The 23,901-nt window shown below is 47.3% G+C and overlaps 1 protein-coding gene across 2 annotated transcripts in view; it reads left to right on the forward strand.

Annotated features, from left to right (window-relative positions):
• The first annotated feature begins 22,184 nt into the window (after positions 1 to 22,184).
• The window catches only part of SESN3 (sestrin 3), a 67,258-nt gene continuing 65,541 nt past the window's right edge, over positions 22,185 to 23,901 (forward strand). For both annotated transcript variants that reach the window (XM_069969631.1, XM_069969632.1), the window contains exon 1: positions 22,185 to 22,381. In XM_069969631.1, coding sequence (XP_069825732.1) covers positions 22,319 to 22,381 — 63 coding nt within the window. In that variant the 5' untranslated portion in view covers positions 22,185 to 22,318. The remainder of the gene's footprint in view (positions 22,382 to 23,901) is intronic.

Here is a 23,901-nt window from a genome sequence, read left to right on the forward strand (position 1 = left end):
AGTCCAGGAAAGCATGGATACAGCCTATGGCCTATGGCCTGTCTCTAATTCCCATCTCTTACAGCCCTGTCTGTTTCCTACAATATATACACTTTGCAGTTGTGTGGCTGCTGGTGGATTCATACTATATACATTATTAGCATAGCCCGGAGTGACCCCTGTTATATGAATAATAACCTTGTACCTGAGGGAAATAAAGGAAACTAAATGCGTGGCTGCTTTTAACAAATTGGCATTGTTCATTTTGCAAGCGATATTGGTACATGTAATTCTTGTTTACTGAGCTCTATACATAATGACTCAATGTGTGACTCATAGAGCCATAGAATAGTGCCGGATTGCTTAATAAATAAGGTGAGCGCCTCCATGGAGAACAGTGGCTACTCTAGGTTGTGTAGCACATAGTTAAAGGAGAACTCTGGCCTCCCGGTGTGTTTTTTTAAATGGCAGAGGCACAAGGGAAAATTACACCGGGTACTAACTTGCCTCTGCAGCACCGGATCGCTGCTCAGGGACCCCGCCGGGCACCAGGAACTCTGATGCTGCCGACGTAATGGCACGACTGATGGACTGTCAGTGACAGGGGGCAGGACGCTGCTCCAGTCACTGATTGGCTGAGCAGGCTGTCCATCAGCCAGGACTGGCATTTTCCTCCGAATCGTGAGGTTGTCACAACTCAGGGGTAGTTGCCTTGAGGCAGGGGTCTCGGAGCCGGTCATTGTGGGCACGGGGAGAGGTAAGCAATGCTTCATGGTTAGGGGCCTATTCCATGGACCGATTCGGCCGATTATCGCTCCGTGGAATAGAGAAAACGATCAGCCGATGATTGTGTCATCGGCTGACCGTTTATTTAGGTGCAAACCTAAGATCATCGGGCACCGACCACACATCGCTACGTGGAATAGCGGTGCGCAGTGGGCGGCCGGCAATTTAAAAACATCATACTTTACCTATCCAGGCTGCAGCTCTTGTCCTGCGCTCCTTTTCCCGCTCCCACGCGAAGCAGCAGCTGTGCACAGGACCGGGAGAAGGAGTGCAGGAGAAGAGCTGCAGCCTGGATAGGTAAAGTATGATGTTTAAACAAGGACTCCAAGGACAACAATGTCCCTGCAGCCATCGCTAAACGATAATCGGGCAGTGGAATAGGCCCAGTAAACAAGCCCGTTTACATTGTTGATCGGGCCCCCAACAGCCCGTGGAATAGGACCCTGGGCCCTATTCCACGGGCCCGATCAACAGTGTAAACTTGTTTACTGGGCCTATTCCACGGCCCGATGATCGTTTAGCATGTCCTTGCAGCCCTTGCAGCATCTATTACCTAGCAGGGTTTCTCCTCCGCTCCGTCTTCATCCTGGTCCCACTCGCAGCATCAACTCCGGAACTGTGCTGTCAGACCGCTCAGCCAATCACTGGCCGCTGCGGTCGCGGCCAGTGATTGGCTGAGCAGTCTGACAGCTTAGTCAAGCCGCACCGAAGCTGATGCTGCGCCGCGTGACCCGGGGAGGAAGACGGAGCGTAGGAGAAGCCCTGCTAGGTAATGTATGCTGCTTCTCAAATCGTCGATCGCCCGCCGCACACCGCTATTCCACAAAGTGATGCGCAGTGAGTGACCGATGATTTTAGGTTTGGGCCTAAATAAACTTTTCGTTATAAGAGCAGAAGAACGGCCAAGTCACTTAGATGTCGGCCGTGTATGGTGCCTGAGGGGGGTTGACATTTAACTTTGTAAATGCCGCCCTAGTCTGGTATTTCATACCACAGCAGGAACACCCCAAAACATGGACCTGAGAAATATGGGAGCCTCTGTTCTATGTACGGTCTGTATCTATACGTCCTCTCCAGGTGCACTCCGCACTTTGTCCTCTCTGAACTCGCTCACCATTGACCTCCTACTTTTATATGTATAGCTTCTATTTTTATACTGCTAATGATTTACTGTAATAAAGATAGGACCCATGGGGCAATACAGTTCATTGGTGGCATTGTTACCAGGGGGCACTGCAGTCTATATAGTTGTAGTGATTTTAAAGGGACAATGTTTTCTTTCAAATCAACTAGTGCCAGAAAGTGCCAGAGATTTGTAATTTACTTCAGTACTCATCAGCTGCTGTATGTCCTGCAGGAAGTGGTGTATTATTTCCAGTCTGGAGAGCAGGAGAGTCAGTGCTGACTTCAGAGGAAAAAGACGGTGATGTAGCTGTAAATTAACTTGTTGTTGTCCTGTTTTATTGCCTCATCTCCCTCCACCCCTCCCCTCTCCCTAGAGAACCATGAAGACAGAAACAAACTGCTTTTTCATGATAAAAATGCATTTTTCGGCTAATAAACCCAATTTCAAAGTTTCTTACAATCGTCTGTACTATTGATTTCTGCAAACAAAATTTAAACAACAGTGACACTTTAAATCAAAAGTACTTTTAAAAAAGTGTTGTTGTTTTTTTTTTTTTTTTTACAGTAGTAGATTAACGCCACGTGGTTCCTAGTGGCATGGTACTTTTTTGTGCTTTTTTTTTTTTTTTTAAACGCTGCCCGGTTGCCGCGCTAGGCATCATTCTTTGCCTATGCAAGACTCTGCTCTATGCACTGGGGACAGACCCGCCAATTGGACCATTTCTCCTCCCCTTTGTGACGCAACTTCATTAGAATCAATGTAGCTGCGTCACAGACGGATGGGGATAGGAAAAAAAAAAGCAATATACCTAATGATACATTCACTTTAAATTGACCGTGTCATTTGTTGTTCATTGGAGGTTCTAAGGAGCAATTTCCTAATAAATATATATATATATATATATATATATATATATATATATATATATATATATATAAAATTTTAAATTATGTCTTCTTATGTAAAACCAGAGAATTCAAAGCCCTTCTTCTTCCCATGACTGTAGCTTGCCATACAATCTGCTATATGTTGATAAAGTCCATGAGGCTTCCCAGATGTCTCCAGTTGTCGAATAACCAAGTCACGTCCTGTGACCCCGACTGGAGCCATCCATTGACTTCCATACATGGCAGCTTAGGAACCATTTTTTTCTCCTTGTAGAGCAGGAGATGTCTGTGCATGCCATGGTGACAGTCCTCCCTACTTTCCTGCTGGTTCTCCCTGAGGAGAATCAGTATTCCGTGCGGCTCTGCATGGTGGGTAATGTATGCCGGGGGAGACATTTACATTTTGTTTTATTCTGTATTCTTGTTGAGGCTGCTCAGGGTGCGCTAATGCTCAGGAGCGGCAGAACAGAGACGGGAGATTTATGGTATTTGCTCTGTGAATTTGTGGTTGTGAGACAAACTAAACAGGCACTAACTTATTCTGTCCTCCGGTCTGTCGTGTGGATTTCCCAGGCACGGCCGGAGCAGCTTTCTTTCAGACCTTTATTTTCTGAATGTGAGTAAGCAGAAGGTGGAGAACATGTTTGCCGGCTGTGGAAATTTCCAACTAAAAACAACAACAATATAAAGTATAAAGTAGACATCGATAGCATTAAAACCACCTGCCCAGTAGTGTGTAGAGACCATTGTACTTACCTGTGCAGGCCTGGATTTTACATGACCTGAGACGGTGTCTTGGGGTCAAAACGTCAGACCAAGATGGTGTGAGGTGCGGCCTCCATGGATGGGACATGTTGCTGATCGATCAGATTGAGATCGGGGGAATCTGAAGGCTGAGTTACCATCTTGATCTCTTTGTCCTGTACAATGTCTGCAGTGCGACCCCTGGGATATTACCTGCTGCCATGAGGGGGAGGACTTGGTGTGTACAATGGTCAGGTAGGTGGTCGGTGTAACAGTAACACCCACATGATACCAGGACACAAGGTCTTCAGCAGAACATTGCCCATCATACTGCCCCCCGCCATCTTGTCTTCTTCCCATAGTGCATCCTGGTGCCATCTCTTCCTCAAGTAAGTGGCGCACGCGCACCCGGCCTACCATATCATGTAATGTGATCCATCAGAACAGACGCCTTCTTACATCTATTCATGCTGTAATTTGATGCTCAATGTAGAAACCTTAAAGGGAATCTGTCACTAGATTTATTCCGCCTTAAATGAGGGCAGCATAAACTTGTGACAGAAACGCTAAACAAATCGGTGTTTTCCTTCCATCATTCTGCGATGCCCTGGCCCCTGGGGGCCACTTCCGCAGTGCTGGTGTTATGAGCGGGCAATGACCGGGGCAGCTGCAGGGGTTATACTTGTCACGGTATAGGCCTGAGGGCGGCACAGCTGTAGGGCCGGTCTGAGGAATCTGCGGGTGATGATGGGCATGCGATTCTTCGCTGCACCTAGTCAGGGCACCAGTTAGTGAACACCAATGCCAGGGTTCAGTAACAGCGGTTTTATTATAGATGAGGTAACTAGTAGCAACAGTTCTGTCCGGATGCAACCGGGTATATAGCAGGCTTTGACAAATAAAGCAGGAGTGGTGCTGCATAGGCTGTGAGAATACGTGCCGGATGATGGGAGTTGGAGTATGAGAGAAATAGCGTTGCTGGGTGGATTAGCTTGAGAGTAATACTTGCTGTGAATCCTTGCAGCGATGAGGAGAGATAACGGAATGACACCCAGATGAGAGAGAAGAATCCGGTCACTTGAGCAGGCAGATACAGCCGAAGACTTGAATATAGCAGAGCACTCGATCCACAACTCCTCTGAGGCAGGAGAGGGACGACACACACATCCTCCTTGCTTGGAAGCAGGGGGAAGACTCACTTGTTAGGAGGAAGTGGGAGGTCACATGGTTGCTCCTGGCCAGAACTAGTCGGCCATTGGAGGAACCATGGTTACAGGTCACGTGATCAACAGCCTTGCATACCACTGTACACTGTAATAATACACAGGAATACATGACAATACACATGAAAATGCACAATACCAGAGAATACTAGGGGAAAACCAGCAGCAGTTGCAGTGCAAACACTTACCAGAACAGGCATTGACACAGCAAGAGAAATGGCCATAATAGGAGTAGTAGTCTGCATGTTCTGGGACACTGCATACCTCCCTAGCAAATTTGAGCCGACCTCGGCGAATCTAGAAGGCAGCAAACATGAATAGACTGGACAATCAAACAACAGGAATGGATGATGAGAGTGAGTGTGATGAGGTGTGTGTTTCCCACGCCCAAAGCACAGGTGAAAAGAAAGAATGAGAAACCCTAGTGGCAGGACTTCACCTAGGGGTGCCTTACGTACTCTGGCGACCAGGTAGCTAGTGCGTGAACCATCTGACATGTAAGCCAGGACAACTTAACTGCTGGCGGGGGACCCTCAATATTCCAGCCAGTTAGACAGTAGGTTTTCTGTTAAATGTGTTACCCTACTGGAAAAGAGAACTGTGAAGACCTGTGTACTACCTTGGCGTGTCTGAGTAGTGTCTTGGATACCTGGAAGAGAAAAGAACAAAATAATAAAAGCAAACATACATGGGGAGCTCCCTTTCATACCACTCAATCACACACACAAGCACTCCACAGGCCAAACACACGAAAAGGCATCCAAAGTGCGATATGTATGGACCAGTGTGAAGGTTAGGTATGACTATGTGTGATAACTACTGTGTTGGGACAAGACAGAGGAGAACAAATACTGGAAACAAAAGGAAGGGAAACACAAGGGACAACAAATACTGCGAGGTCTTGAGGAGAACTGGCTCACATGAATCTGAATGAAAACCTGAGAGAAATCTGAATGAAAATCTGAGGAAAATCTGCATACGAACTGGCTCAACTAAATCTTTCCAGCTATAGATATGATAATATAGACAATAATGAGACTGGATGAGAAAATACACTCCTACATAAACTGGACTTTCTCTGAGGTATATATAAACTGACTTCTCTTACTCAGAGGAGGAGCTATCTGACTTAGACACTGGAAAAATATACTGTTTTACAAAAGAGGCACTCTACTCTGAGGCAATCTAAATAACCTTTTGCTTACTCAGAGGAGGAAATACAAAGACTTTGATAACACTGGAATGCAATAGTAGAAAAAAATGCAATAATGAAATAAGCTCAATAATACCCTGTGTGGAACACACAATCACAGGAAAGTGCATTAGGAAGGAATGGGTTAAGTGTCTCTGTTAGGTAGAGTCTCTTTTAGGCAATTAGACATCGTCCATGTAAAAGGCTCTGGGACAGGCACTAGAGAACCTTTTGTTATTGTAAGTGTCCATCAGCTCATGGCTGGTTAGTACAGGGAACTTGGTCAGGAGGACCAGGCACGAACCTTGAACGTTGCAGGAACTGGAACAAAACAGTTAGACAACAAAACAGTTTAAGGGCTCTGGTCTCTGTAGCGAAGTGGAGGAATTCCTCTGGTAGAGCGCTCAGACCGTCTCAGCGGAGGATCCTCTTCAACAGTGATTGGTGCAGGTACCGGTGGAAGATCACCCCCAGTGTCTGGTTGTAAAGATGGAGTCGTTGGAGGCACAATTGGAAGTGGAGAAACCGCTGAAACGGGTACAGGGAACGCTGGATAGCCTACGGCCATGAGGAACGGTTCAACTCGGAACATTTCTTCCAGAGAGAGAGGTTTAGCTGGAGCTGCCGGGGGAGCCGGAGGCGTGGATGCAGGTACCGGACACGGTGCTGTAAGGCCCTGTAGGTCCTCCTTAGTGCAACGTTTTATCCTATTCCGATGCACCGTCTGTGGGGCTAGCCCAGGCTTTTTGACTTCATACACATCAGTCTCTGGGTAAGGGATAGAGGAGATGACATAGGGCTCAGGCTCCCAAAGGCTTTCAAGTTTGTGAGAGCGATGATATTTCTTTAGCCAAACTTTATCCCCCACTTGTAGTGGTGTGGCATTCGCCCTTAGGTTGTAGGCATCCTCTTGGCGCTGCTGAGCCTCCCCCATCCTCCGGTCAACAATTTCCCGGGCATCCTGGATTCTCCTCTGATGTTCCCGAACCCAGTCCGTTTCAGGTAGGGGGTTGAAGGTGTCAGGAGCTTGGACTCCAAGAGCACGGTCCTGAGGAAGTTGGCCTTGGCGGCCGAACATCAGGTAGAACGGGGAGTAGCCAGTGGAACAATGAGTGGTATTGTTATAGATCTCCACTAGTTCATCCAACAAGTGGGGCCACTCTACTCTCTTGGTCACTGAAGCCGTTCGGAGCATGTTGATAAAGACCTGGTTAACTTTTTCACACAGACCATTCCCTTGAGGGTGATAGGCCGTGGTGCGGAGCTTCTTACATTCATGGTAGGCACACAGCTCCTGGAAAAGTTGCGACTCGAAGGCCGGACCCCGGTCCGTCAGCAGAGACTCTGGGCACCCATAGTGCTTTACATACTCCTTGTAAAAAGTAAGAGCAGTGGTCTTGGCGGTCAAGTCCCTGACAGGTACCACGACTACCCACTTGGAGTAGTGGTCAACCATGGTGAGGGCGTAGGTATACCCGCATCTTGTAGGGGCTAGCTTCACATGGTCCAGGGCGACTAGCTGATTCGGCCGGTGGGAGGTGATTGGATGCAAAGGGGCCCGGACTTCTCTTCCCCCAGCTTTGGAGATATTACAGGCAGGGCACTCAGCACACCAGTTCTCGATGTCAGCCCTCATCCCGATCCAGTAGAACCGCTGTCGGATAGTGGCCTCCGTCTTGTGTACCCCGAAATGACCGGACCGGTCATGGTAGGCATCTAGCACCATCTTAGCGTCTCGTCGGGGAATGAGGATCTGGTGGCACCTCTCCCCAGAGACCGGATCAAGAGAGTTCCGCAGGATCAGTCCCTTCTGTAAGAAGAGCCTCTTTCTTTGCCTCCAGAGTCGCCTTAGCTCGACATCAGGATAGGGCCTCTTTATCCGCATGGGGACCCGACCAGTAGAGAGGTAGTCATAGATCTCCCCCAGGACACGGGACTCTTCCTGGATGGTCTGCCACCTGGCCAAGTCTTGCGGGGCCCTAGGTGGAGGCGAAGGCGTTTCAGGCCCGGCTACATCAATAGCACTCTGGGTAGCGAACCTTTGATAGAAGGGAGGCATTTCTACGTCTTCCCAATCGCTGTCCTCTGGGGCCTCTTCGCCCTTGGATAGTCGGGACAGAAGGTCTGCATTGACGTTAGCCTTGCCACTGCGGTACTTAATTTCAAACTGGAAATTGGCCAGTCGAGAAGCCCACCGCTGTTCCAGGGCGCCCAGCCGAGCAGTGTTGAGATGCGCCAACGGGTTGTTATCCGTATAGATGGTAACAGGGGTGGCAGCCAGGTAGTCCTTGAACTTTTCGGTGACGGCCCACACTAGGGCTAGTAACTCCAACTTGAAGGAGCTATAATTGTTGTCGTTCTTTTCAGCGCCCCGAAGACTCCGGCTGGCATAAGCTACAACTCTCTCTTGGCCATCTTGAACCTGGGACAGCACAGCTCCCAGGCCTTGGAAGCTGGCGTCCGTGTAGAGCCGGAAAGGAAGGTTATAGTCCGGGTAGGCCAGGATAGGAGGCGTAGTCAACAGGCGTTTCAGGGTTTGAAAGGCAATCTCCTGCCGTTCGGACCACTCGACGGGGAGCCGTCGGTTGTAGCTTTCTCGAGGGCAACCCCGGAGTAACTCATTGAGGGGCTCGGCCACTTGGGCAAAGTGGGGAATGAAGCGGCGGTAATAGCCGGCAAATCCCAGAAAACTTCTCACCTCCTTGACTGTCTTAGGGGTATCCCAGTGTTCCACAGCCGAGATCTTCTCTGGATCGGGTTGTATCCCCTCAGCACTCACAACATGCCCCAGATAGTTCACTTGGGGTTTGAGAAGGTGGCACTTGGAAGGCTTGATTTTCAGGCCGTGATCGATTAGGACCTGGAACACTTCAGCCAGATGATGGACGTGATCTTCGTAGGTACGTGAATAGACAATCACATCATCTAGGTAGAGCAGGACACTCTGAAAGTTGAGATGGCCGAGACACCTTTCCATCAACCGCTGGAAGGTAGCGGGGGCGTTGCACAGACCGAAGGGCATGCTGGTGAATTCAAAGAGCCCCATGGGGGTGGTGAAGGCCGTCTTCTCACGGTCTTCGGGTGCCATGGGCACCTGCCAGTACCCACTGGTGAGGTCCAAGGTGGAGAAGTAGGCGGCTGACCCCAAAGCAGCAATAGACTCTTCGATCCGGGGCAAAGGATAGGCATCCTTGTGGGTGATTGTGTTTATCTTCCTATAATCCACGCAGAACCGGATGTTACCGTCTTTCTTTTTCACAAGGACAATAGGGGCAGCCCACGGACTCTGACTTTCTTGGATAACGTTAGAGTCTTTCATCTCCTTGAGCAGTTTCTTGACCTGCTGATAGTTGGCAGGGGGGATTGGCCGATGTTTCTCTTTGATAGGCAAATGGTCCCCAGTGTTGATCCGATGCTGGACCAGATTGGTCTTTCCGAAATCGAGAGAGTGTTTGCTGAAGGCCTCGTGATACCTTTTGGCCACCTTGAGGATGCCGTGGAGGTATTCAAGTGGGGTATTGGCATCGCCAATATGGAGCTCGTCCCACCAAGGGGCGAGAGCCCTGTTTGAGTCCCTTTGAGTGCCACGGATGGATCTCTGATAGGCAATGGTCTCCTCACAGACGATGTCCTCAGGATCGAGTTGGTATAGCATGGCCACGGTGGTGAACTTGGGTAGGTCAGCTGGGGAGTCTCCAAGGTTCACCAGACGGACAGGGACCTGACCATTGGAGACGGTCACCAGGCTTCTAGCGGCCCTGACAAGAGGTTGCCCCTCAATTTCAATAGCATCCAGAAGGGCCACATAGTCAGCATTGTTAAGGCCCGGACGGACCCTGCACCAGATGAGGAACTCACTGTTAGCTGGGATGATGATCGGACGAGCATCTCTAGTGCGGACACGGCAGATTTCTCCTCGAGGATTGGCAAACTTCCGCTGAGCGGTGAGCACTTTAATGGTCTTCTGGACGGCTTGCCTGTACTGAGGAGAAGCACAAGACATAGAGGCATTCAAGGCATCCAACACTTCAGTGAATACATGACGGATAATATTCATGCCTAATACCACGGTCCTACTATCTCCCTGAGCCTCAGTAACAATGATACCCTGACGTGCTAGCTCTTGCTTCCCTATGCAGACAGTGGGTTCCCAGTAACCTAGTTGCACAATAGGACGACCATTACTAGCAATAAGTTTCAGACGGTATTTCTCAACTGGACCTAGGGTTCTCAGATCCCAATGTTCTTCAAACACATGCCTCGGGATAGTGGTAACCTGGGAACCTGTATCTACCAGAGCCTCCAGGGGGACTCCGTCCACCCAGAGAGTCACATGCGGGCATTGTGAGAGGAACCTTGAGAACCACTGTGCTTCCTGCGGGCCTGGATCTCGACCTCCTGGGTATTGGCCCTCGGACCCAGGGGTAGCCCCGTTTAACTGATAGCATTGGGAGCGGTAGTGTCCATGTCGCCTACAGTGGCGGCAATAGGGGCGCTCAGGGGATCTAAGTCTCTGTGGAGGAGGCCGATCGGGAACTGCATACTCAGGGCAGGGGTCCTGTGGTGGTGGAGGTGTTGGATAGGCCCCTTGTAGCCCCCTTAGGGCTTGGCAGAGAGAGTCAACCACTTGCGTAAGGAGAGCAGGGATCGCTGGTGAGCTAGCCGGGATAGACTGTTGGGCAGCTTGTATAGCGGAAACCGGCGGAACCATATTGGGCACTGGAGGTGAGGGTATAGATCCCACCGGGTCCGGGCAATCTGAACCTGGAGTACAGCCGGCACAGGGATTGTCAATGCCAACCACCCTCAGAGCCAGAGTCTTGAAGTCCAGGAAAGGCATTGTAGGGTTTTGGGCAGCTAGCATACGCAGTTGGCTCTGGATGAGTCTAGAGTCCACCCCCTCTATGAAGCGGTCAGTGATCATACTCTCCACAGCCGAGGGGGCTATGGTATCAACCTGTCTCAGGGCCCGGTAGGCAGATTGGAGGGCTAGTGCATAGTCTCTGAGGGTCTCACCTGGCCTTTGTCGTCGGTCATAAAACTTAAGACGGACCTCCGTGGGTGACTGTACCTCAAATTCTTTACTCAGCCGGGCCAGGATCTGTTGTACATTAGCTTTCTCCGTAGCTGGCCACGACCGCACCTCCTCTGCAGCGGGACCCTCAAGTTGTCCTAGCAGCAACTGCACCTGCTGAGTGGGAGAGAGTGAGACAAGTTCAAGGGTGCGGGAAATTTTTTCCTTGAAATCAGCCAACGTGTGGGGTTCCCCTTTATAACTGGGAAGATTGTTGGGCCCAATGAAGAACGGGACCGCTGCGGTAGCCATAGCAACGGGAGCCGCGGGAAGTCTTCGCCGGGCCATCGGCGGACTGCCGGACCCGTCAGAGTCACTGTGATGGCCGGTGGACATGATGAGGGGTTCTGGTGTAAGGCGTCTGGAAGAGAGCAGAGGTGAGGAGAGCTTGCGGGAACAGCAGGCACCGATAGGCAGGGTGTCCGGGACCGGAGAGGGATAGGGCGGAAGTCAGCACCAACACTTCCGGCGGTCCGGGCACAATCTCCTTCCCTCCTGCAACAGAGGCTTGGATACTGCAGGGCCGGGGCGGAGCTTGAGTGGAGCGCGCGCGCGCGAAGACAGTGCGTCACAAGCTGACTTGACCCCTTAGCAGGCCGCAGCGCGGCAATAGCAGAGTCTCTGAGGATGATGAGGGGTAGCAGTACAGTTCTGGGGACACTGACAGTTGGCACAACACAGTCTGTATCCTGTTCGTGACGCCAAAAATGCGATGCCCTGGCCCCTGGGGGCCACTTCCGCAGTGCTGGTGTTATGAGCGGGCAATGACCGGGGCAGCTGCAGGGGTTATACTTGTCACGGTATAGGCCTGAGGGCGGCACAGCTGTAGGGCCGGTCTGAGGAATCTGCGGGTGATGATGGGCATGCGATTCTTCGCTGCACCTAGTCAGGGCACCAGTTAGTGAACACCAATGCCAGGGTTCAGTAACAGCGGTTTTATTATAGATGAGGTAACTAGTAGCAACAGTTCTGTCCGGATGCAACCGGGTATATAGCAGGCTTTGACAAATAAAGCAGGAGTGGTGCTGCATAGGCTGTGAGAATACGTGCCGGATGATGGGAGTTGGAGTATGAGAGAAATAGCGTTGCTGGGTGGATTAGCTTGAGAGTAATACTTGCTGTGAATCCTTGCAGCGATGAGGAGAGATAACGGAATGACACCCAGATGAGAGAGAAGAATCCGGTCACTTGAGCAGGCAGATACAGCCGAAGACTTGAATATAGCAGAGCACTCGATCCACAACTCCTCTGAGGCAGGAGAGGGACGACACACACATCCTCCTTGCTTGGAAGCAGGGGGAAGACTCACTTGTTAGGAGGAAGTGGGAGGTCACATGGTTGCTCCTGGCCAGAACTAGTCGGCCATTGGAGGAACCATGGTTACAGGTCACGTGATCAACAGCCTTGCATACCACTGTACACTGTAATAATACACAGGAATACATGACAATACACATGAAAATGCACAATACCAGAGAATACTAGGGGAAAACCAGCAGCAGTTGCAGTGCAAACACTTACCAGAACAGGCATTGACACAGCAAGAGAAATGGCCATAATAGGAGTAGTAGTCTGCATGTTCTGGGACACTGCAATTCTGTTCAGCCGTTCTCCTTATATGCAGGAGAATAGGATTCTAGCCACACCCCTCCACCCGCCCTCCAGCTGCTGATTGACCGTTCGCTGTCTATACATAGTATGGATAGATAACTGCCAATCAGCAGCTGGTGGGCGGAGTTTCCTGCTTCTCATGAATATTGAGGACTACTGGGCACATAATGGAGAGGACTACTTATTGTCCGTGTTATTCAGGAGGAAATTTCTGAATCAGCTGTACAGAACAATGTAAGTGATACATCATTCTGTTCAGCTTAGGACAGATAGGACACCATAAACCTACTGACAGAGTCTCTTTAAGTGATGAGCACTCAACATAGACAATCTGATCTGGTCTGGTCTGCAGTAGAAGAAGATGGATGCAACCCTAAGAAGTTGCTGAAGAAGTTGGATGCAGCCCTAAGGATGCCTGAAAAGCATGGATACATGTCTCCATGTTTTCCAGGACTACCTAGGGCTGCATCCAACTTCTTCAGCAACCGGTAATCAAATGCCGCACACTTTGGTTCAGACAAATCAAAGTGTGCTTGAGATTCCCTCATCTCTACAATACAGTATAATATAATAGTATTACATTGTACTGTAAAAGAAATGGTCCTAATACATCTAAAAAAAATCTTTACTGTCCCTATGCATATAAAATGAGAAAAAAAGTCTTAATAAAAAAAAGTCCTATTGTTTTCTTTTAACAGACCCTAAGCCGACAATGTGTCTACACAGTAACAGATTACAAAAAGAAGATTTTGTATAGTGTCTTCCATTTGTCCCTAGTTAGTGGTAACATAATTTGGTAGGTTAGCCAGAAGAAAAGGACAGATAGACGGATATACTGTATGACTGCAGGGTCAGACTACGCATTGTTTTGTGTGTAGTCTGTTACCATGGAGATTCACAGCCTGCACAGGAGCTGTAGAAACAAAATGGTTCAAAATGTTTCCTCTCTATTTTATATAAACTGAGAAAATAAAACATTGTTTGTGAAGGTGGTAATAGCCTTTAAAGGGAGCCAACATAATTTTCAAGCAGACTGAAGCATGAGTTATTGGAGTGGTCCCCCCCCCCCCCCCCCCCCCCCCGTGGCTACTCCTGTCCTGCTTTTCTTGACCAAACCAAAGAGAGATCTATCAATTAAGAGAATTGGGGCAGAAGGAAACTGCCAGGGACTGTTCCAATGACAACATGAAGGTAATGACAGGTTTCTTTCAAGTGACCATCTGTGGGGGAGCTGTGATGGTAGTCATTTGTCATTACCTAAAGGGGAACTGCAGCAAAAAAAATAAATAAATAAATATATATATATATATATATATATATATATATATATATATTTACAATCAACTGGTATCAGAAAGTTATACGGATTTGTAAATTACTTCTATTTAAAATACTTAAATCTTCCAGTACTTATCAGCCGCGGTATGTCCTGCAGGAAGTGGTGTATTCTTTCCAGTCTGACGCAGTTCTCTCTGCCGCCACCATTTCAGGAACTGTGCAGAGCAGGAGAGTTTTTCTATGGAGATTTGCTGCTGCTCTGTACAGTTCCTGACATGGACAGAGGTGGCAGCAGAGAGCACTGTGTCAGACTGGAAAGAATACACCACTTCCTGCAGGGCATACAGCAGCTGATAAGTACTGGAAGACTGGAGATTTTTAAATAGATATAATTTATAATCCTGATTTGAAGACAAATAAAATTGCCATAGTTCCCCTTTAACAGATACAACTTGGCAGTTGCTAAATGGGAAAATGACAGCTCAAAAACTATAGACAATTTATTTTTTTTATGTTCTTTTTCCTGATAATTTTTCACTTTACTGAGAACGCTTATAAAAAATCATAATTGGTTTGGTCGGCTATAAATGTCCCTTTAAATTTTAAGCCTCCATTTCATCAGCCCCATCCATATCCTTAATCATCTCGCCATAGACTCCGTTTTATACGTCCATATGAATTAACAGGAGCCATTTGCTCGGTGAGATAGGCTTCCGCTAATGCGAAATATAAAGTATCACCCAAATGCAATGACCGCCTAATAATCCGTCCGACAAACTGCCCATCCGGAATAAATCATTGTCAGCCAGGGCCTAACCCGCCATCGCGTACCATCCGGAATTCTGACAAATATTTCACAACATGTTGTTTATGAACGTGTGTCACGTCAGTCCCTCCGGGCCGAGCGTGTTATTACACACACAGAGGCTTATAATGCTCTTCAAGTCGACGCAGAGAATTAGCAGCATCAAAGAGATGGGAATGCGTTAATTTTTAATGTTGGAATTCACGCGGCTTTAATGTAGTCATAACATCTTGTAATTACTTCTCCCCCCCTCCCCAAACCACTAAAAGTCTTCCAGGTAATCGCCGTCAGGTTGATGGCAGCAATGAACTTGATTGTTCTATATCCTTAATGGCTATGGAGTAAATAGTGTTTAAAGCCTAACTCCACTTGTAAAATACATTTGTACTATTATAGTCATTGGATACCTGGATTCAGGCTTTTGTGCTTTTCTCTTGTCTTCCAATGGTCTATAAATCATGGGACTTCTCAGGCTATGTGCGTCTGCGAGGTGACCAGACCATCGGCGTTAGGAGTCTGGCAGCGATTGGCCCGCAAGAACAATGGCACTGTGAAAAAAACTCAATCTGGACACTGAAGGTTACTTAGAATTCAACTAACAAGGAGGCAACCGACTTAATAGTTATTATTTTACACTTTAAAGTAGTTGTCTGGGAAAGTCTTAAACTATACGTACTGCCTTCCCATGGCACAAAACAAAACAAAAAATTAAAAATAAATACTTACCCTCCCCTTGCTCCCCCTGCTGCTCCTGCTGTCAGGGCCGTTGTCAGCACAGGACTTACCTGGGCAAGTGCTAGGGCCCACAGCGCCTCTAGGGGCTCAGAGAGGGAGAGGGGCCTGGTGTTCTATTGTTCATCCCACTCACTGTAGTGCAGGTTGAGCGCTGAATATCAGAAGGCACAGGAGACAGAGCAGGACCTGCACAGCGAGAGAGAGGAGTGAAGGACCTGATCATATGACCTGAAGGTCCTTAACCTTACAGTATGGAGAGCAGCCCGACAGAGAGGAAGAGTGTGAAGACTGAACTGTAAGTGGTGTGTGTAAGTGTGTAAATGTGTCAGTCTGTCAGTCAGTCAGTCAATCAGTCAGTGTCAGTCAATCATCAGTCAGTGTGTCAGTCAGTTTTAATAAATGTGTGTTTGTGTATGTTAGTGGTGTCTCAAGTGATTGTGCATATTGTATGGATCATGGATGCATACTGGATGGATGAGGGGCCCACTGAGGGACTGTCACCCGAGGGCCCGCAAAAGCCTGGAGCCGCCCTGCCCGCTGTGTGGTCTTCCGGTCCCAGCTGTGTTCCCATTATGTTACTTTCTACTGACATCCTGCCTGGACATCATTGGAAGAAGAGAACACAGTGGGGACACCCTACTGATCAGAAACTGATGATTTATCCTGTGGCTAACATAGTAACATAGTTAATAAGGAGATCAGCAGAGGACCAGAAGCAGTGTGGCAGCTGTAAGGGCAAAAAGAGGAGGTGAGTATAGCATGTCTACTATTTTTATACAACCCTTTTAAGTATAAAATTAATGCTCTGGAGTACCCCTTTAAGTTATATAAATAGTTGAGAAAGATGGGCTGTGCGGTAGACCACATTTGCAGCTCTCCTTTCTTTGGGGCAATAACATCCCTTACATGAGGATGATTCCCTCACTATCTGACAGTATCTGTCAGCGTCTGTGACTACATAAGAACATAGAAAAAATGCCCCCCCCCCATAAATATAAGATTTTTCATGGGGTCTTCATCTATGGTTGTGCGCAGAGTCCCATGGCCAAGATTTCAACCATAATAATAGGAAAAGTGGCCGCCAGTAGTTATAGGTCAGGCCAGGGTACATCTATACTCGCTGGCAAACTGAGACAGGCCGATCAGCGTTTAGACAAATAGATTGTTAGAAAGATCATTGGAAAAGCGATCTGAAGAATCTGCGATCTGCGAATGACGAACAACGTTTTGAGAACATGTTGAAAAATTTCTCGCTCGTCGCTTGACCGTTGGCTATGTTTACATGGAACGATTATTGCTCAAATGCGATCGTTATTGCGAAAATTTGAACAATAATCATTCCATGTAAACGCAGCATAATAGGCCCAGTAAACGAGTGCCGATCTAGCAGATTGGCGCTCGTTTACAGTGATTATCGGGCCCCCATCGGGTCGTGGAATAGGACCCTTAGAAATTTGTACAATTGAAAATTTTTGTTTATTTTGCAAATCTCGGCAAGAGTGAAAAAAAACAAAAAAAGCAACAACCCTTTGAAAAAACAGGAGACATGGCCGGACTTGTTCACACCAGACATGTCTGTGAGCAGCTCTGTAATGATCCACAGCTTCTAAAGGGTTTTTTTGCTTACAGGGTTTTTCTAGGACTTTGCTACTAATGGACGGCCCATCCTAAGGACCATCAATGTCACAGTCACGTCAAGTGCCTCTAATTTTCATCATGAATGTCCACATGCTGCTACCCTGGCCGGCTATGATCTCTGACCACTTACAACCCACAGAAGTCCTGTAACCGGCAGGTAGGTTGCAGCAATTGGACTTACAGTGTAATTTAAAAAATGTTTGGCAGAAATTAATAGTACGAGTGATTTTAAGAAACTCTGTAATAGGGTTTATTGGGCAAAAAAAGCCTCTTTCTGTACTCAAAAAGCTGTTTTCCAGCCTGCACCCTCGCTTCTTATCAGCTCATTATCTGGCAAAGCCTTTTTTATTACAAAGGAGCAAAGTGAAGATGGGTTTGCTGTGTCTATTATAACCTATTGAGGGGGGGGGGGGAGGGGAATGTGTGAGCAGGGAGAGCAGAGAAGGAGCTCTGTAGTTTGCAGACTGGGCAAATAAAATGCTGGATTTACAGGTCAGAAAGGTCAGTGCTTATCTGGGATCTTGGTGAGAGAAGATTGCAGGATGTTGTGCTGTGCAGGGCTTCATTTTCTCCTCTCTGTGCTCACGCATCCCCCTCAGCCCCTCCCCTCTCCATAGACCATAATGGATGAAGAAACCCTGCTTCTTTTAAAGTGAGGTAGGAAACTTTTTTACTTAACCCCTAGACGACCTAGGATGTACCGGTACGTCCTGGAAGCGTGACATTAACTCCTTAAACGCCACGATTGCGGCGCGGCCGCGGCGTTTGAGTGTGACAGGGGGAGTCCCCTGTCACTTACCGATTGGGACCCCCGCAGTGTGACTGCGGGGGTCCCGATCAGTAAAACGGACCGTCGGAGGTCTCTCACTTGCCTCCGTGCGGTCCGATCGGCGCTCTGGTCACTAAACCTGCACAGGCAGGATCAATGAACAGATCGCTGATAACACTGATCAATGCTATGCCTATGGCATAGCAATCATCAGTGTAGAAAATGAAAGTAGTGTATGTACAAGTCCCCCAAAGGGACTTCAAATGTATAAAAAAAAAAGTTAAAATCACTATTACACTGCCCCAAAACCCCTCCCCCAATAAAAGTTTAAATCACCCCCCCCTTTCCCATTATATAAATAAAACATATAAAAATAAATAAATAAACGTATAATATACCGTAGCATGCGTAATTGTCCGATCTATTAAAATATAACAAGCGTCATTGCAAACGGTGAACGGCGTACACGAAAAGGGGGGGGGAATTGCGCGGATTACCGATTTAATGTTACATTATTTATAAAAAAATTTATAAAAAGTGATCAAAATGTCCGATCTTCACAAATATGGTATTAATAAAAACTAGAGATCATGGTGGAAAAAATGACACCCCATACAGCCCCGTAGGTGAAAAAATAAAACCGTTATAAGCGTCACAATAGTCCCATTTTATTAATATTTAATTGCCAAAAAAAAGGATTTCATTAAGGATTTCAAAAATATATATAACATTAGAGAATATGTGTAACCTGCATGTGGTTGTGTTCGGACTGACCTATAGAATAATAGTATCATGTCACTGTTACCATATAGTGCATTACGTAGACACAGGAACCCCCCAAACGTTACCATATTGCATTCTTTTTACCGATTTCACCTATTTATATCTTCATAAATAATATATTTGGGATTCCATCGTACATGTTATGGTAAAATGAAAGACGCCATTACACAGTACAACTATTCCTGTAACAAACAAGCACTTACATGGCTTGTAGATAGAAAACTGAAAGTGCTGGAGCTCTTAGAAGGGGAGGAGGGAAAAACGAAAGCGCAAAGATCAAAATTTGCGCGGTCCACTGGGTCATTTTGGGCCTGGTCCTCAAAGGGTTAATAAAACCTATTAAACTCGCTTGTGCTATTGATATTTATTGATTTCTGAAAAATTACATTTAAATGACAGGTACACTGTAAAGTGAGTGTCAAAATACAGTGTGTACACGTAGCCCAAAGGCCCCCCATAGAAAAGTTAACAATATATGGGGGCCTCATGAGTGTTCCCCGACAGATGTTGTTGGTGGAGATAGGGATGGAGTGTGATGGTTTTTTCCGCTGCAGGACCCCTTTGTTCTTGAAGATAAGCCAGAACCTGAGCTTGTTTGCTGCAGTGTATCCCTCCCCATAGAGAACACAGGAATGTTCAGCCGTGCCATATGTGTATGAGGACGGGAGAGAAAACTCACGGCCAACAATTATTTTAAATAATTTAATACCAGAAAGTTATATAGATTTGTAATTTACTTCTATATAAAAATCTCCAGTCTTTATGTGCTTATCAGCTGCTGTATGTCCTGCAGGAAGTGGTGTATTCTCTCCAGTCTGACACAGTGCTCTCTGCTGCCACCTCTGTCCATGTCAGGAACTGTCCGGAGCTGTAGAAAATCCCCATAGAAAAACCTCTCCTGTGTCAGACTGGAAAGAATACACCACTGCATTGTGGCTGCACAACATAAGATGCCTGTTTTTAGCCCGACTAGTTGCATCTTCAGTGATCTAGTGTCTCTTAGTCACGAGTGGTCAGCTGCCTACAGTATGAAATGCGTCGGCCACAGCACATCAGCGGACAATTATGCAGATCCAGCCGTATTGTGTAACAGCTGCAGCATATGTGTTTGTAGGGCCCAAAATTCTTGGCCATTTGGTGTCTTGCTTTCTCATTAACTGATGTCTACTGCCTGTTGTTAGGGTAAATCTGTCTTTAGTAAGAACCAAGAAACCAAGACAGAACACAGGGAACTGGGGCGGGGCTTAGCTACTGATATGTGCAGAAGAGAGATATTTAGCTTGGGCTGTGTACTTACAGTCTGTAAGGATCACTGTTTAGTGTAACCCCTTCCTTGCTGTCCCCCTGCTGTTTCTTTCATCTCTGCTGGCATAGCGCCTCAGTAACCCCTTCTCCCTCCACATGCCATTCATGCTACTGTACTGTAAATCAGCCTCTAGCACCTCATCTTGTTTAGTCCAATGCACTTTTTTTCCCAACAATATGTCATGCCATAGCAGAGAGGATTAGGCGCTGTGCTGTGATTAGTCAGAGTAGTAAGGTAGGAAGTCCATGGATGTGTACTACTGGCAAACGCACCAGCTCTGGTCCCTGCTGACAGTAGCCGAATGTTTTTGCGCGACTAGTCACTTTATTCCTAACAAAGTCTCAGGACCCCTATGTCCAGATTGCAGGCCCGGTGGTTGGACCCCCTGTGGTCTGACACTATCCTGTGTATAGGGAATAGGTTATTTTAACATTGAACGACAAAATCTTAGGCTAGCGCCATATGACGACTTTGTCCGAGATGGCAACTAACATAAGTGGATGGGGTTGGACTGCGACCGATTAGACCTCGTTCTTTACAGCCTTGCAGCCTGAGCCTTATGCTGCGTTTACACGGAGCGATAATTCGCCCGATCGTGCTAGTAACGATTTCAGAGTAACAATTTTTTTTAATAACAATCAGCATTTAGACGGAATGATATATCGTATGGAAAAATCGTTTTGCGATCGCTTAAGTCTAGCTCGCACATAGGTTAAATCAGTGAACGACTGTTTACACGGAACGATCTGCAAATTTTTTGGGAACGACCAACTACGATTTGAGAACATGTTCAAAGATCAAAATGAAGGATTTCTCACTCGTCGTTCGATCGTTCGCTGCGTTTACACGTACGCATATCGTTCAAATTCGATCGTTATCGCGCAAATTCGAACGATAATCGTTCTGTGTAAAAGCAGCATTACATTAGGGGTAGGGAACCTTCTGTCCTCCAGCTGTGGCAAAACTACAATAGCCATCAGCCTTTGGCTGTCCAGGCATGATGGGTATTGTAGTGACGTGTCAATTCTTTGGCCGAATTCCGCTAGAGGAATCCTATAGAAGTGAATGGGGCTTGAATTCCGCCCGAGCTGAATAGGCAAGGAAATTCAAGCAGAAAACTTTCCTCTACAATTCCTCAGTGTGAACCTACCCTTAGAGGGTGTACACAGCACGCTATTACTATACGTCGGTAGTTTACGTCTGCATTCTGTTGACATGTACCACCCTATTAACCTAGTCATCTAGCGACCGCTTTAGGTCCGTAAACATTCATCAGCCGACCACATAAATGGCTGATACAGTCCTTTACATTAAAGCCAATGAAGTGGACACTCGTATGTGACGATATATGTATGTATATATACATATATATATATATATATATATATATATAAATATATATATATATAGGGAAGCGCTTATTTGCCCCTAGCAACCAATCAGATTCCACCTTTCATTCCTCACAGACTCTTAGGAAAATGAAAGGTGGAATCTGATTGGTTGCTAGGGGCAACTGGGCCAGTCTCACTTTACACCATGTTTGATAAATCTCCCCCATACTCTGTACACATAACCCTAAATCCTCAGATATTTTTCATTCAGGACTCTAGGAAAGCTGGGTGAGCCTTCTCTGAGGGCAGTAGCGGCGGCCATGTTGTTTTTCCACAGATATGGGATATAACTTAGAGGTAATATGGATATTTTTTATTTAAAGGGCATGTTTTCTTAAGCCCCGTTTAAGCTGTCATTACTCCCAATTCCTCCTGTTTACTAAAACTTCGCTAGTCTTCTCCCTCACAACCCCCACGGCCGGCCCCCCCTCTCCTCCTCCTCCCTCCAGCGCTGCGCCCCTTCTAATCACTGTTCTCTTTGTCCTGCAACTAAAAAGCTTAAAAGCTCCGGTGGGCGTGGCCTCGCCTGTTTTCGAGTTTTTCCTATTGGCCAGAGCGCCGTTCTCTTTTCTCGGCCTCTGATTGGCCACCTGCAGCAGTTACCAGGGGGCGTGACGCAAGTAGCGGCCCGCTCGTTATTGGCCGGCCAGAACGTGAAGGCGAAAAGGAGGGCGGGGCGCTGTCAGAATGACAGAAGCTGAGCGAGAACATGTACGTGGGCGGGTTTAGCTTCGCAAAGGGGGCGGGGCTATCATTGAATGTGGTAAATTTCCCCACTGCGTGGGCGTGGTGATTGTGAAAGAGGGCGTGGTCTCGTCCGAGGTGATAAAGGCCGGCGCGCTGTGGGCGTCCGCGGGGCCTGTCGCTCAGTGTATCCCTCCGCCTCCTGTGCCCGGTCTGTGCTCTCGGGTCGGCCCGCAGTGTACAGCTCGCCGGCTGCTCTCTTTCTCCCCGACGCCACAACCGGAGCACCGGACGGGGAGGTGACACCATGAACAGCACAGAGAGCAGCGACTATGTCATCTGCAGCAACTGCCACAAAGTGCTGAGGAAGGTGAGCGCCCCAAACTGCTGCCAAAGCGCCAGAACCCCCATTCAACTGGCCCCAACTACTTCTGCTTAGTCCTGGCATATCCCTGCAAGGGTTTGCTGGTCCTTGTAGTCCTACAGGTCACTTTACAGCCTTCCGTAGACGCCAGATCCCGTGCGTCCGTTACTGCGCGTCGTGTCCTATTTTTCGCCATGAAAATTTAGATTTTTCGTGCAAAAATCCCCAAACGATATATTTTTTTTACGTTGTGCAGAATTTTTTCATTGGTGGAAAACAATGGTCGCTGCGCCATTAATCCCGATCTACGAGCGGCTGTATACCTGCGCTCCATGGTTTCCGTGCAGCGCCGTCCTGTTGCTACGTGAAAAACATCTTCCCTCTTTTCCCAAAAAAACATTGTTGCCCCATTGGCAATGATAAGATTTGCCCCCCCCCCCCCTTAGTGTTCTGTACCTTATCATATACGCCAAACATTCGTCCGAAGAGGGTTGTACGTCGGGGCAAAAAAATAAGGCTGTGGCCCTTTAAATCCCTTGTATTATTTGTCGCAGAGCTTGCAATCTAATTTTCGATAGGAATAGTTGGGATGTTTGCATGCACTATAAGCTGTGTGATTTGTCATTGTCCGTGTTCTGTTACGGTTATGCAACAGTGATAGATGTAGCAGAGCCGAGTGGGTTATCTGCTCCGTTCCGTCCTGCAGGGTGCTTGCTGCATTGTCTCAACTCTCTCAGCTCTGCTACATCTGCTGTTTATCTCGCTGTTGCTCGGATTGGTGGCCGTGTTGTTGCCCTGAGGTGGCAGGTAATATGTGCCCCCTCCCTGGCTGTCACTAAAGTCTCCTGACCCTCTCTTGTGGTATTCATCCCGATTGTTCGCACCTGACAAGATTATGTCGCTGTAGAGGTAGTAGCGGCACCGTTCCTCCTTCTTCTACATTTGTTGAAGAAATTTAAATTCAAAATTTTTTATTTTTTTTTATTTATTTTTTTAAATAACCGGTAAATAAAAGTCCTTGAGTCGTCCTCCGGTCATCCGGGATTTCCGATGAATATATTCACCTGTGGGGGTTGTCAGTAGCTCTGACTGTTTGCGCTGTGATGCGAGGACCCAGGGGTATGTGGCGGCATAAATAGTCTCTGTAGGGAAGCTCGGCTACAACCAGAGATGAGAGAATTTCAGGAAATTTGTTTGGGTGCAATTTGGTTGGAAGTCGGTTAAAAAATCGAAATCTCCCTGAAACGTTGAGTACGACATTCTGAGGTCTCCTAGGACTGTATCCAACTGTATCCAAGCTTTTCAGCTGTATCTAAGCTGTTTTACACCAGGAGTGTGAGAAATAGAAAATGTTATGAATACTAGGGTTAGGGTCCCAAATGTTAACCCTAATTTAGGGTTGGGGGGGTCCCTAAACCTAATCTAACCTAATCGCCATTAGCCCAGATTGAAACCTAAAAGTTTTAGATGCTCCAGTTTGTTCTGAATCAGTGCAATTTAGGGTGCGTTCACACCTACAGGATCCG

The sequence above is a fragment of the Dendropsophus ebraccatus genome, chromosome 5, assembly GCF_027789765.1.
Source record: "Dendropsophus ebraccatus isolate aDenEbr1 chromosome 5, aDenEbr1.pat, whole genome shotgun sequence".
Classification (NCBI taxonomy): Eukaryota; Metazoa; Chordata; class Amphibia; order Anura; family Hylidae; genus Dendropsophus; species Dendropsophus ebraccatus.